This window comes from Carcharhinus amblyrhynchos, chromosome 13, assembly GCF_965287045.1.
Source record: "Carcharhinus amblyrhynchos chromosome 13, sCarAmb.v2.hapA, whole genome shotgun sequence".
NCBI lineage: Eukaryota > Metazoa > Chordata > Chondrichthyes > Carcharhiniformes > Carcharhinidae > Carcharhinus > Carcharhinus amblyrhynchos.
The window spans coordinates 71,425,930-71,441,516 of NC_137336.1; the positions used below are offsets into that span (position 1 = coordinate 71,425,930).

General features: G+C 47.6%; 1 protein-coding gene across 2 annotated transcripts in view; it reads right to left on the minus strand.

Moving 5' to 3' along the window:
- Positions 1-13,327: 13,327 nt before the first annotated feature.
- Positions 13,328-15,587, minus strand: part of LOC145351973 (calsequestrin-1-like) — a 37,473-nt gene continuing 35,213 nt past the window's right edge. For both annotated transcript variants that reach the window (XM_080201817.1, XM_080201816.1), the window contains exon 11: positions 13,328-13,736. In XM_080201817.1, coding sequence (XP_080057943.1) covers positions 13,527-13,736 — 210 coding nt within the window. In that variant the 3' untranslated portion in view covers positions 13,328-13,526. The remainder of the gene's footprint in view (positions 13,737-15,587) is intronic.

Sequence of the window (15,587 nt, forward strand, 5' to 3'; positions counted from 1 at the left end):
GTTCTGTTCACAAACGTGTGCTTTCACATCGTTCCTGTAGGGAGGTGACCAGAACTGCACACAGTACAGCGCCTAACCAAAGCTCTGTTTAACTCCAACATTACCTCCTTGCTCTTCTACTCTATTCCACGACCGATGGAAGCAAGTATCCCACTTCTTAACTATCCTATTCACGTTCTCTGCTAACTTCAGGGATCTGTGAATAATTACCCCAAGATCTCTTTGTTCCTCCGAGCTTCCTGCCATTCATTAGATACCCCCTTATCCTGTCACTTCCTCTGAAGTGCATCACTTCACACTTATCAGGGTTAAAAACCATCTGCCACTGCTCTGCCCATCTGACCAACCCATCTATATTTTCCTGGAACCTACGACTGTCTTCTTCATTGTTAACCACCAATCTTGGTGTCATCTGCAAATTTGCTTATCATCCCTCCCCCACATTTTCAATTATATCATTTCTATTTAGAGAGAGAGAGGGTCAGTGAGTTGGACTGAGAGATGAGGGGCAGTGAGTGAGACAGTGAGGGGCAGCGATTGGGTCAGAGAGAGGGTGAGGGGCAGTGAGTGGGACTGAGAGAGAGTGAGGAGCAGCGAGTGTGACAGAGAGAGTGAGGGGCAGCGAGTGGGACTGAGAGATGAGGGGCAGTGAGTGAGACAGTGAGGGGCAGCAATTGGGTCAGAGAGAGAGTGAGGGGCAGCGAGTGGGACTGAGAGAGGGAGGGGCAGTGAGTGGGACTGAGAGAGGGAGGGGCAGCGAGTGGGACTGAGAGAGGGAGGGGGGCAGCGAGTGGGACTGAGAGAGGGAGGGGCAGCGAGTGGGACTGAGAGAGGGAGGGGCAGCGAGTGGGACTGAGAGAGGGAGGGGCAGCGAGTGGGACTGAGAGAGGGAGGGGGGCAGCGAGTGGGACTGAGAGAGGGAGGGGCAGCGAGTGGGACTGAGAGAGGGAGGGGGGCAGCGAGTGGGACTGAGAGAGGGAGGGGCAGTGAGTGGGACTGAGAGAGGGAGGGGCAGCGAGTGGGATAGAGAGAGGGAGGGGCAGCGAGTGGGACAGAGACAGAGAACAGGTGAGTGGCACAGAGAGAGAGCCATGATATGGAGATGCTGGCGTTGGACTGGGGTAAGCACAGTAAGAAGTCTCACAACACCAGGTTAAAATCCAACAGGTTTATTTGGTGGCACAAGCCACAAGCTTTCAGAGCACTGTCCCTTCATCAGGTGAGTGGGAGTTCTGTTCACAAACAGGGCACATACAGACGCAAACTCAATTTACAAAATAATGGTTGGAATGCGAGTCTTTATAGGTAATTAAGTCTTAAAGGTACAGACAGTGTGAATGGAGTGGCATCTCCATATCATGGCTCTCATGTAAGGTGCAGGCATTTGTCCTGAGTTTCACTCAAAGCCCATGTATGTAACCCGGTCAAACAGAAGGGGGGAATGGGGGTGTTGGGAGTGGTGTATGGGTATTTATCTGCTCACTAATACTGCAGGGAAATCACAGAATGAGGAAGTCAGTGTGTCAGGATTAACTGCTGAGCAGCAATCAGTGGCCTCATCAATGGGGTGAGTTAGTCGGCATAATTGGCTTAGCTGTCAGACTGCAGGAATGTTAATGGTAGCTGAATGATCTCAGCTGTTGAGGTATGTTCATTGCTGACATGCCTTTCCATTAGCATTAACATGTCAGTAACAAAATCACAGTGACACCCCACCCACACGGGAATGGACCCTTCAGCCTGGGGTTACGAGCCCAGGCTTCCCTTCTCAGTGGTCAGGGCCCTCCCGGAAGGCTGACACCCAGCAGCCTCAGGCTGGGTCAGTTTGAAACTTGTTTTCCGTAACCTTCTGGCACTGATTCCTCCCTCCTTCTGGGTCCGACTCTTCCCCTTGTCTGGCACAGAGGCTGCTACCCCTTTTCTCTGGCTCCATTTCCTGTGGCCCCTGTGCCTTCGGCCTCTGAGTCCTCAGCATTTAGGCCCAATGCGTTGGCCCCTCCTGGCACTGGTCCCTTTGCTGTTGTCACCTCTGCCTGTTGCCCCCATTGCCTATTGCCCCACCCCCTCTGCCTAATGCCTCTCTCTCCATTTGCCTGTTGCCCATGTGCCTGGACCCCTCTGCCAGACCCCCCCTCTGCCTGTTGCCCCACTACCTGTTGTCCCACTCTGCCTGCTGCCCACTCAGCCTGTTGCTGCTGCTGCCTGTTGGCTTTCCACTTGTTGCCACATCTGCCTGTTGTCCCTCCCTCTTCCTATTGCTCCTCTGCCTGCCACACCTCTGCCTGTTGTTCTCATTGCATTTTCTTCTCCCCATGTGCTGAGAGTTATTGAGTAATAGAAATTTACAGCTTGGAAAGAGGCCCTTCAGCCCAACTCGTCCATGCTGCCCTTTTTTTTAAACCACTAAGCTAATCCCAATTGTCCACATTTGACCCATATCCCTCCACACCGATCTTACCCATGTAACTATCTAATTGTTTTTTAAAAGACAAAATTCTACCCACCTCTACGACTACCTCTGGCAGCTTGTTCCAGACGCTCACCACCCTCTGGGTGAAAAAAATTGTCCCTCTGGTCCCTCTTCTCCTCACTCACCTTAAACCTATGCCTCTAGTTTTAGACTCCCCTAGTTTTGGGAAAATATATTGTCTATCTACCTCATCCATGCCCCTCATTATTTTATAGACTGCTATAAGATCACCCTTAAACCTCCTACACTTCAGGAAAAAAGCCCCAGTCTATCCAGCCTCTCCTTATAACTCCAACGATCAAGTCCCAGTAGCATCCTAGTAAATCTTTTCTCATTCTTTCTAGTTTAATAATATCCTTTCTATAATAGGGTGACCAGGACTGTACACAGCATTCCAAGTGTGGCCTTACCAATGTCTTGTACAACTTCAATAAGACGTCCCAACCCCTGTATTTAGTGTTCTGACCAATGAAACCAAGCATGCCGAATGCCTTCTTCACCACTCTGTCCACTTGTGACTCCACTTCCAAGGAGCAATGAACCTGTACCCATAGATCTCTTTGTTCTATAGCTCTCCTCAACACCCTACCATTAACTGAGGGTAGGCCCTGCCCTGATTTGATCTACCAAAATGTAGCACCTCACACTTATTTAAATTAAACTCCATCTGCCATTCATCGGCCCACTGGCCCAATTGATCAAGATCCCATTGCAATCCTAGATTGTCTTTTTCACTGTCCAAGATGTCACCAATCTTGGTGTCATCTGCAAACTTACTGACCACGCCTTCTAAATTCTCATCCAAATCATTAATATAAATAACAAATAACAGTGGACCCAGCACCGATCCCTGAGGCACATCGCTGGTCACAGGCCTCCAGTTTGAAAAACAACCCTCTACAACCATCCTCTGTCTTCTGTCATCAATTTTGTATCCGTTTAGCTACCTTATCCTAGTTCCCATGAGATTTAACCTTATGCAGCAAGCTACCATGCGGTACCTTGTCAAAGGCCTTGCGTAAGTCCATGTAGACAACATCAACTGCATTGCCCTGATCTACCTTCTTGGTTACCCCTTCAAAAAACTCAATCAAATTTGTGAGACATGATTTCCCACTCACAAAGCCATGCTGACTGTCCCTACTCAGTCCTTGTCTCTCTAAATTCCTGTAGAGCCTGTTTCTCAGAAAACCTTCTAACTATTTACCCGCTGCAGACATTAGGCTCAGTGACCTGTAGTTCCCAGGCTTTTCCCTGCAGCCCTTTTTAAACAAAGGCACACCATTTGCCACCGTCCAGTCTTCAGACACCTCACCTGTGGCTGTCAACAATTCAAATATCTCTGCTAGATATCCCTGCTATCTCTGCTAATTATCTCCCTCACCTCCCATAACATCCTGGGATATACTTCATCAGGTCCTGGGGATTTATCTACCTTGATGTGCTTTAAGACTTCCAGCACCTCCTTCTCTATAATGTGTACATTCCTCATGACATCTCTATTTATTTCCACAAGTTCTCTAACATCCGTGCCTTTCTCAGCAATAAATACAGATGAGAAATATTCATTCAGGATCTCACCCATCTCATGTGGTCTCTCTCTAGTTACTCTTTTGCCCCTTATGTATTTGTAGAGCTCTTTGGATTCTCCTTTGCCTTATCTGCCAAAGCAAACTCGTGTCTCCTTTTTGTCCTCCCGATTTCTCTCTTAACTCTGCTCCAACACCCTCTATATTCTTCAAGGGATTCACTTGATCTCAGCCTGCTATGCATGTCTCCTCCTTCTTCTTGACCAGGGCTTCAATATCCCGAGTCATCAATGCTAGTTCTACCAGCTTTGCCCTTCACTCTGCTTGTTTCCCCCTTTGCCTGTTGCCACTCTGCCTGTTTCCACCTCTGCCTGCTGCTCCCTCCTCATATTGCCCCCTCTGCTTGTTCCCCTTCTGCTGGTTGCCCCTTCTGCCTGCTGCCACTGTACCAGTTGTCCCTTCTGTCGGTTGTCCCCTCTACCGGTTGTCCCCTCTGCCTGTTGTCCCCTCTGTACCAGTTGTCCCCTCTGCCTGTTGTCCTCTCTGCCTGTTGTCCGCTCTGCCTGTTGCCCCCTCTGTCTGTTGCCCCCTTACAACAGAACTTCCTGCTGACATAAAATGCAATTTGGGCTTCTTGTGAGATTTTGTGTTTCCATTGCAAACTGGAGCGTAAAAGTCGAGTCAGAAAATGAGAGCAGACAGAGAGAGACAGAGAGGGAGAGAGAGAGAGAGAGGGAGAGGGAAGGGGTGAGAGAGAGACCGAGAGATAGAGAGACAGAGAGTGAAAGAAAGAAAGAGAAAGATAGAGGGAGACACAGAGATAGAGAGAAGCAGAAAAACAGAGAGAGGGAGAGAGAAGGATTTTGAAGGTAAGCGAGGCTGAGCTGAGAATTTGAAATGTGGGGAATGAAGATAAGAGGGACTTGAGATTGCTTGTTAAACTGGATCAACTGTGGTGAAGGTTAGAGACCACCAGATGGTGCCATAAAGCAAGAAACAAGTTAAACAGGAAATTGTGGGTAACTCAAGCACTCCCTCAGTACCGACCCTCTGACAGTGCAGCACTCCCTCAGTACCGACCCTCTGACAGTGCAGCACTCCCTCAGTACCGACCCTCTGACAGTGCAGCACTCCCTCAGTACCGACCCTCTGACAGTGCAGCACTCCCTCAGTACTGACCCTCTGACAGTGCAGCACTCCCTCAGTACTGACCCTCTGACAGTGCAGCACTCCCTCAGTACTGACCCTCTGACAGTGCAGCGCTCCCTCAGTACTGACCCTCTGACAGTGCAGCACTACCTCAGTACTGACCCTCTGACAGTGCAGCACTCCCTCAGTGCTGACCCTCTGACAGTGCAGCACTCCCTCAGTACTGACCCTCTGACAGTGCAGCACTCCCTCAGTAACAACCCTCTGACAGTGCAGTGCTCCCTCAGTACTGACCCTCTGACAGTGCAGCACTCCCTTAGTACTGACCCTCTGACAGTGCAGCACTCCCTTAGTACTGACCCTCTGACAGTGCAGCACTCCCTCAGTAACAACCCTCTGACAGTGCAGCACTCCCTCAGTACTGACCCTCTGACAGTGCAGCACTCCCTCAGTACTGAACCTCTGACAGTGCAGCACTCCCTCAGTGCTGACCCTCTGACAGTGCAGCACTCCCTCGGTACTGACCCTCTGACAGTGCAGCACTCCCTCGGCACTGACCCTCTGACAGTGCAACACTCCCTCAGTACTGACCCTCTGACAGTGCAGCACTCCCTCAGTACTGACCCTCTGACAGTGGAGCACTCCCTCAGTACTGATCCTCTGACAGTGCAGCACTCCCTCAGTACTGACCCTCTGACAGTGCAGCACTCCCTCAGTACTGACCCTCTGACAGTGCAGCACTCCCTCAGTGCTGACCCTCTGACAGTGCAGCATTCCCTCAGTGCTGACCTTCTGACAGTGCAGCACTCCCTCGGCACTGAACCTCTGACAGTGCTGCACTCCCTCAGTACTGACCCTCTGACAGTGCAGCACTCCCTCAGTACTGACCCTCTGACAGTGCAGCACTCCCTCAGTAACAACCCTCTGACAGTGCTGCACTCTCTCAGTACTGACCCTCTGACAGTGCAGCACTCCCTCAGTACTGACCCTCTGACAGTGCAGCACTCCCTCAGTAACAACCCTCTGACAGTGCTGCACTCTCTCAGTGCTGACCCTCTGACAGTGCAGCACTCCCTCAGTACTGACCCTCTGACAGTGCAGCACTCCCTCAGTACTGTCTCTCTGACAGTGCAGCACTCCCTCAGTACTGACCCTCTGACAGTGCAGCACTCCCTCAGTACTGACCCTCTGACAGTGCAGCACTCCCTCAGTACTGACCCTCTGACAGTGCAGCACTCCCTCAGTGCTGACCCTCTGACAGTGCAGCACTCCATCAGTACTGACCCTCTGACAGTGCAGCACTCCCTCAGTACTGACCCTCTGACAGTGCAGCGCTCCCTCAGTACTGACCCTCTGACAGTGCAGCACTCCCTCAGTACTGACCCTCTGACAGCACAGCACTCCCTCAGTACTGACCCTCTGACAGTGCAGCACTCCCTCAGTACTGACCCTCTGACAGTGCAGCAATCCCTCAGTACTGACCCTCTGACATTGCAGCTCCTACTCAGTAGGGGCACTTATGGGCAGCACGGTGGTACAGTGGTTAGCACTGCTGCTTCACAGCTCTAGGGTCCTGGGTTCGATTCCCAGCTTGGGTCACTGTCTGTGTGAAGTTTGCACATTCTCCCCGTGTCTGTGTGGGTTTCCTCCGGGTACTCTGGTTTCCTCCCACAGTCCAGAAATGTGCGGGTTAGGTGGTTGGCCGTGCTAAATTGCTCCTTAGTGTTAAGGGGAAGTCAGGGGGATTAGTATGATAAATATGTGGGGTTATGGGGACAGGTTCTGGGTGGGTTGTTAGTACAGGCTCGATGGGCTGATTGGCTTCCTCCTGCACTGTAGGGATTCTATGATTCTCAGCACTCCCTCACCTGTGGTCAAAGAGAATGTGAAGGTATTTGTTGAGGCACCAGCTATTTCTTACCTCCCACAGTAACCTGGGAGAGATCCACCCAGCCCCGGGGACTTGTCTATCTTAATGCAATTTAGGATACTCACCACTTCTTCCTTTGACATATTGACATTCTCTAGCGCATTCACACACCCATCCCTGACCTCAACATCAGTCATGTCCGTCCCCTTGGTGAATACTGATACAAAGTACTTATTAAGGATCTCACCCACTTCCTGTGGTGCCATGCATAACTTATCACCATTATCCTTGAGAGGCCTACCCTTTCTCTTGCTACCCTCCCACTCCTAATACATGCATAAAAAGCCTTGGGATTTTCCTTGATCCTGTGTGCTAAAGGTATTTCATGGCTTCTTTTAGCCTCCCTAATTCCATGTTTAAGTTCCTTCCTACTTTCTCTCTACTCCACAAGGTTTGTAATTACATAGACTTATTGTATGCTTCCTTTTCCCTTTTGACTGAGTTTACAATTTCCCTTGTTGTCCATGGTTCCTGAATCCTGTCACTTCTATTCATTTTTTGCAGGGACATGCGTGTCCTGCACTTCAATTAACTGGCCTTTAAAAGCCTTCTACATGTCAGATATGGATTTGTCCTCAAATAGCCGCTCCTAATCCACATTCCCCAGTTACTGTTTTAATTTGGATGGATTTGGCCGTTGCCCAGTTAAGCACCCTCGCTTAGAGCGACTCTTATCCTTATCCATGACTACCCAGAATCTTATGGAATTACGGTTGCCAAGCCCAGAATGCCCCCCCCACTGAAATATCGATCTCCTGGTCTGGCTCATTCCCCAATACCAAGTCTGGTATGACCCCTCCTTGGTTGGATTGGCAACTCACTGTATCCAAAAGCCCTCCTGGACACATGAAACGAATTGTTCTCCACCTGAGCCCCTGGCTGTAAGGGAGTCCTGGTGAATATGGGGGAAGTTAAAGTCAGCCATCACAAATACCCTGCTTTTTTCACACCTTTCCAGAAGCTGATTACACATCTGTTCCTCCGTCTCCTGCGGGCTGTTGGGAGGTTCATAATACACTCCCCCAACATAGTGAATTCACCCTTCCTATTCCTGAGCTCCACTCATAATGTCTCACTGTGAGATCCCTCCAATGTGTCCTCCCTCATGCAGCAGTGATGTGCTCCCTAATCAGCAATGTAACTCCCCTAACCCCTTTTGTTTCCTCTTCTGACCCATCTAAAATAACAATTTCCAGGAATGTTAAGCTGCCAGTCCTGTCCCTCCTTTAACCGTGTCTCCGTATTTGCAATAACATCATGCTTCCATGCAGTAATCCAGGCTCTCAGTTCACCTGTTTCACCTGTAATAATTCTTGCATTGAAGCAAACGCACTCCAGACCTCCAGTCCCACTGAGCCCTGCTGTTTCCCTCTGCTTGCTCTCACCCTGCACTCTCTTTATCTCAGTCTCACTTTCCAACTCATTTCATAAACTTACTGGCTGCAGTTCTGGTTCCCACCCCACTGTCGCACTAGTTTAAACCCTCCGAACAGCATGAACAAATCTCCCGCTCAGGATATTGGTGCCCCTCCAGTTTAGGTGCAGCCCATCCTTCTTGTACAGGTCCCACCTTCCCCAGAAGACATCCCAGTGATCCATATGTCTAAAGCCCTCTCTCCTACATCAGCTCTTTAGCCATGTGTTCAGCTGTATCATCTCCCTGTTCCAAGCCTCACTAGCACATGGCATGGGGAGTAATCCTGAGATTACTAACCTAGAAATCCTGCTTTTTAGCTCCCTATGTAACTCTTTGCAGAACCTCTTCCTGAATATGTCAAAGAACAAAACAGCCCGGGAAACAGGCCCTTCGGCCCAATGAGCCCGCGCCACCATTTTAACATTATGAGTCCCCTCTCCACCCATGACCCTTGTCTATGCTTATGGCATCCCACATTGAGGGAAGACTAATGTCATTTGTGCTAACGTGGACAATGACATCTCTCTGTTTACCCGCTCATTTCAGCATGCCCTGTACCCACTCAGAGACATCCAGGACCCTGGTACCAGGGAGGCAACACACCAGCCTAGAGTCTCGTTCATTTGAATATTACCTATGCCAGGTGAATGGGGCAAAATTTTGCTCGTAGTTTAACGTGGATAAGTGTGAAGTTATCTATTTTGGTGGGGGGTGTGAAAAGGCAACTTGTTATTTAAATGAAAAGAAATTTCAAAATGGTTCGGTGGACAGCAAATCTGGGTCTTCTTGTGCATGAAAACTAGTGTTCAGGTGCAGCAGGTGATAAGTACAGCAAATGAAATTTTGGCATTTATAGTTAATGGAATAGAATGTAAAAGTAGGGAAGTCTGTTGCAAATATATAAACACGATGTAGAGATGTCGGCGTTGGACTGGCGTAAACACAGTAAGAAGTCTCACAACACCAGGTTCGAGTCCAACCAGTTTATTTGACAGTAATCCCACCAGCTTTCCGAAACGGTGTCCCTTCGTCCAAAAGCTTGTGGGATTACTACCAAATAAACTGGTTGGACTCGAACCTGGTGTTGTGAGACTTCTTGCTGCAAATGTATAGGGCACGGATGAGACTGCACAGTCTCTTTACTTGAGGAAGGATGTAGATGTGGTTCAGAGAAGGTTCACTAGATTGATTTCAGGGAAGGATTTGTCTTACAAAGAGTGTTTTGAGGTTTAGGCCTATACTTGATGGTGTTTACAAGAGTGAGAGGGGATCTAATTGAGGTATTTAGATGCTAAAGAGGATGGACAGGGGAGGCGTAGAGTTGATATTTCCCCTTGTTGCACAGTCTAGAATTGAGGGATCATAATTTTAGGCTAAGATGCAGCAGATTTAAGATAGAAATGAAGAAGACTTACTTCACTCAAAGGGTTGTGAATCTGTGGACCTAAATGCGATGGATGGCGGAATACTGAACAAATTTAAGGAGATAGATAGGTTTTTAATTAATAATGGGATGAAGGGTTACGGGGAGCAGGCAGGAAGGTAGAGATAAGGCCGAGATGAGAAATGCCATGATCGTATTGAATGATGAACCGATGGGCTGAATTGCTGACTCGCGCTCCAAGTTCTTATGTTTTGTACTCTCCTCCTCCCAGTTCACGATACTTCCTGACCCTGTATCATCCCCCAGTATTGAAATTGTGCTCTGTACGCCAATGTCTAGCCTGGAAGGGCCACAATTTTGCAAGAGCAGGAGTTTTGTGCACAGTTCCGGTCACTGCATCATAGCAAGGATAGGATTGCTCTGGAGAGAGAGAGAGAGAGCGAGAGTGCAGCGGAGAGTCACAAGAATGTGGCCAGGGCTTGAAAATGAAAACTATAAGGAGGGATTGGATAGGGCGAGGGTTGTTTCCCTTGGAACAGAGGAAGCTGAGGGATGACCTAATGGAGGTGTAAGAGGGGTGTAGACATAGAACAAAGAACAAAAACAGCCCGGGGAACAGGCCCTTCGGCCCAATGAGCCCACGTCGCCATTTTAACATTACCAGTCCCCCCTCCACCCATGACCCTTATCTATGCTTATGGAATTCCACAGTGAGGGAAAACTAATTTAGGGACAATTTATTACCTCCAGTCAGCCTAATAGCACATCTTTGGGGTGTGGGAAAGACTTTCTTCCCTAGATGTGAGAGATCATTTACCAGGGATAAAAACATAGAACATAGAACATTACAGCGCGGAACAGGCCCTTCGGCCCACAATGTTGCGCCGACCAGTCTTATTTTTAAAAAAAAAACATTGACCCACTAATCTAAACCAATCCCTTTTCGTCCATAAACCTATCCACCAATCTCTTAAACGCCCCCAAACTAGGCGCATTTACAACTGCAGCAGGCAGGGCATTCCAGTCCCTCACCACCCTCTGGGTAAAGAACCTGCCCCTGACATCCGTCCTATAACTACCCCCCCTTAATTTAAAGCCATGCCCCCTCGTGCTAGATTTCTCCATCCGAGGAAACAGGCTATCACCATCCACCCTATCTAAACCTCTAATCATCTTATATGTTTCTATAAGATCCCCTCTTAGCCGCCTTCTTTCCAGTGAAAACAACCCCAAATCCCTCAGTCTCTCCTCATAGGACCTCCCCTGCATACCAGGCAACATCCTGGTAAACCTCCTCTGCACCCTCTCCAAAGCCTCCACATCCTTCCTGTAATGTGGGGACCAGAACTGCACACAGTACTCCAAGTGCGGCCGCACCAGAGTTGTGTACAGTTGCAACATGACGCTGCGACTCCTAAATTCAATCCCCCTACCAATAAACACCAAGACACCGTACGCCTTCTTAACAACCTTATCTACTTGATTCCCAACTTTCAGGGATCTATGTACACATACACCTAGATCCCTCTGCTCCTCCACTCTATTCAAAGTCCTCCCATTAGCCTTATACTCGACACATCTGTTATTCCTACCGAAATGGATTACCTCACACTTCTCCGCATTAAACTCCATCCGCCACCTCGCGGCCCAGCTCTGCAACCTGTCCAAGTCACCCTGCAAACTTCGACACCCTTCCTCACAATCTACCACACCTCCGACTTTGGTGTCATCAGCAAACTTACTAATCCACCCAACTATACCCTCATCCAGATCATTAATAAAAATTACAAACAGCAGTGGCCCCAAAACAGATCCCTGAGGCACACCATCGATTTAATTTGATTTGGTTAAAGGATTAGAGGGATATGAGAAAAAGTCTTTTTATGCAGAGGGTGGGGGAGGGGGAGTGCATTTGGAATTCACAGCCTAAGTTGGTGGTTGAGGCTGGATCACTGAACAGGAACCCAGATTCTGTGTCTGATGTACTGTCATCTACAGCTCCAGACCAGGAGCTGGAAGGTGGGAGTAAAATGGACGGCTAGTTTTATTTTCAGCTGGCGCCTCTTTCGTTGCTGCAACCTTTCTTCCGTACTCACACCGAGCCCTGGGGAAACGACACCACAAACCTGACTCTAGGCTGAGCAGACATTGGTTGACCACTACTCTATTTCTCATCTCTTGTATCCACGTTGCTACTGTTCCTTCCGTTATCTGTAACTTTTCTCACGGGTCTGTTGTGTGACGTTGTTTTGACAACCATCTGAAAGTCCAGGTGCACCATATCAATGGCATTACCCTTATTGACTCTCTCATCAAAAAAGAACACAATTGTCCAAGAACAAATTCATCCTGGTTTTCCTTAATTAACTCATATTTGCCCACATGACAGATAATTATCTGCTGCATTATCTTCTCTTAAAGCTTTATCTAACCGCCCAGACTAAATTGACTAGCCTCTAGTTGCAAGAATGATCTTTACCTGTTTATTTTAAACAAGGCTCCAGTCGTCTGGTGCCATGTAATCATGGGATGTGAGCATGGATTTCACAAGGAAATCTTGCTTAGAGGAAACAGAGCGAGTAGGCCTGGGTATAGTAGGCCAGATATATTACTAGCTATTACATTTAATAGCTGTAATATATCTGGATTCATAGAAACATAGGATCACAGAATCCTTATAATGCAGAAGGAGACCGTTTGGATGTACAAGCATCTTATCCAGGCTTATAACCCTGTGCATTTACACAGTTAATCCACCTGATCTACATAGCTTTGGACCTTGGGAGGAAACCAGAGCATCCCGAGGGAAACCACGCAGATATGGGGAGAATGTGCAAACTCCACACAGACAGTCACCCAAGGCCGCAATTTAACCCAGGTCTGTGGCATTGTGAGGCAGCACTTTTAGCATTTATTGCCCATCCCTAATTGCCCTCCAACCGAGCAGCCATTTCAGAGACGCATTTAAGAGCCAACCACATTGCTGTGTGGGAACTGGACGCACACGTAAGCCAGGCTAAGGAGAGCAGGTTTCCTCCCTACAAGGGAACTTCAGTGAACCAACAATTAACAATAGCTTCATGGTCAACATTAGACCTTTAATTCCAGATTTTTATTGAATTCAAATGTCACCATCAGCCATGGTGGGATTTGAATCCAGGTCCCTTGAGCATTACCATTGGTCTCAGGATTACTAATCTAGACTACATCACCTATCGCCTCCCCGTTATGGCCAGTGTCTCTACAATTTCCACCTGAGATATCCCTCGGATGTTTCTCATCTGGTCCTGGTGCTTTATCTGCTTTAGCCGCTGCTGACCTTAACCATTCCAAACGGGCACAAGTCATCTAAATCCTTCAAAAATGGATGAAAAATGACTCAAACCTTTCTCACTGCCCGGAATGAGGTTTAAAGGAAGGACAAAAAAATGAGACAGTTCACATTCAGTTCACGTTTGTTCTCTGTATTTTTTTCCCCTCATTCCAGCAAGATTTTACAGTGATTTTCAATAGAAAATGATAAAGTTATAGAGATTTACAGATAGAAAAAAAGGAGGCACATTGAATCACCATCAAGCTTTTTTTTGGCAATAAATAGACTGATGATTGATGGCTTTGAAGGAAGAATTGGTGATGTGGATGTTGAATTATTCATCATCATCATCGTCATCATCTTCATCGTCATCATCATCGTCGTCATCGTCGTCATCGTCATCATCATCATCGTCATCGTCATCTTCATCGTCATCATCATCTTCTGTATTGATTTCCCCAGAAAGAACATCCTCAATCCAATCTTCCAACTCGTCGGCACTTGGCAAATTATCTTCATCCATGTCGAGCCAGATGCTGTCTGCCTGCAAAGCGGACAGAGGGAGAGGCAGGCGGTCACCACAGGAAGGTGCAAGGAATTCAAGACCTAAAATCTCTGTCAAAATCTCCCATCCTGAAGTCAATTTTTTGGGTCAGATTCTTAATCTTCAATTTTGGATCCAATTCCTAACCTCTGATTCTATATTTAATTCCAAATTCAATCCTGCATCCCACAATCTAAATTTTCAATCCTGAATTTAATTTCTCATCTTAGATTTTGACTTCAGTTCTGAATCTCAGATTCTTAAATGTCAATTCTGAATACAATTCCTACTCTCAGACTCTTAACCTTCAATTCTGGATTCAGTTTCTAATCTCAGATTGTTAACTGTCAATCCTGAATTCAATTTCTAATCTCAGATTCTAAATCATCAATGCCAAATTTGATTTCCAATCTCAGACTCTTAATCTTCAATGCTGAATTAAAAGTCTAAACTCAGATTCTCAATCTTGAATTCTAAATTCAGGTCCTAATCTCAGATTCTTGATCTTCAATTCTGAATTCAATTTCCAATCTCAGATTGTTAACTATCAATACTGAATTCCATTTCTAATCTCAGATCCTTAATCATCAATTGCAAATTTGATTTCTGAGGTGCTTAATGAGTACTTTGCCTCAATATTCACGGTGGAAACTGATCTGGGAGATTTTGCTACGGATTTGCAGCAGATGGAAAAGATTGAGTATGTGGATATTAAGGAGGAGGATGTGTTAGAACTTTTGAATTCTATCAAGATAGATAAGTCGCCGGGACCAGATGGGATGTACCCCAGAATACTGTGGGAGGCGAGGGAAGTGATTGCAGAGCCCCTGGCGATGATCTTTGCGTCGTCAATGGAGACGGGAGAGGTTCCGGAAGATTGGAGGATTGCGGATGTAGTTCCTATTTTCAAGAAAGGGAACAGAGATAGCCCGGGAAATTACTGACCGGTGAGTCTGACCTCAGTGGTTGGTAAGCTGATGGAGAGGCTTCTGAGGGACAAGATTTACGAGCATTTGGATAGGTTTGACAGGATCAGAAATCGTCAGCATGGATTTGTCAAGGGCAGGTCGTGCCTTACGAGCCTAGTTGAGTTCTTCGATAATGTGACTGAACACATTGACGAAGGAGGTGCAGTGGACGTGGTGTACATGGACTTCAGCAAGGTGTTTGATAAGGTCCCCCATGCAAGACTTCTTGAGAAGGTGAGAGGGCATGGAATCCAAGGGCCTTTGGCCTTGTGGATCCAGAACTGGCTTGCCTGCAGAAGGCAGAGAGTGGTTGTGGATGGATCTTTTTCTGCATGGAGGTCAGTCACCAGTGGAGTGCCCCAGGGATCTGTTCTCGGACCCTTGCTGTTTGTCATTTTCATAAATGACCTGGACGAGGAAGTGGAGGGATGGGTAAGTTCGCTGATGACACGAAGGTCGGTGGTGTTGTGGATGGTCTGGAAGGATGTCAAAAGTTGCAGCAGGACATAAATAGGATGCAGGACTGGGTGGAGAAGTGGCAGATGGACTTCAACGTGGATAAATGTGTAGTCGTCCATTTTGGCAGAACCAACGGGATGAACGAGTACACTATCAAGGGCAGGAGTCTTAGTAGTGTTGAAGAGCAGAAGGATCTTGGGGTCCGGGTCCACAGGACTCTTAAATCGGCCTCGCAGGTGGAGGATGTGGTCAAGAAGGCGTATGGTGTACTGGCCTTCATTAATCGAGGGATTGAGTTTAGGAGTCGGGAGGTAATGCTGCAACTTTATAAGACCCTTGTCAGGCCTCATTTGGAGTACTGTGCGCAGTTCTGGTCGCCTCACTATAGGAAAGACGTAGAAGCTATTGAAAGGGTACAGAGGAG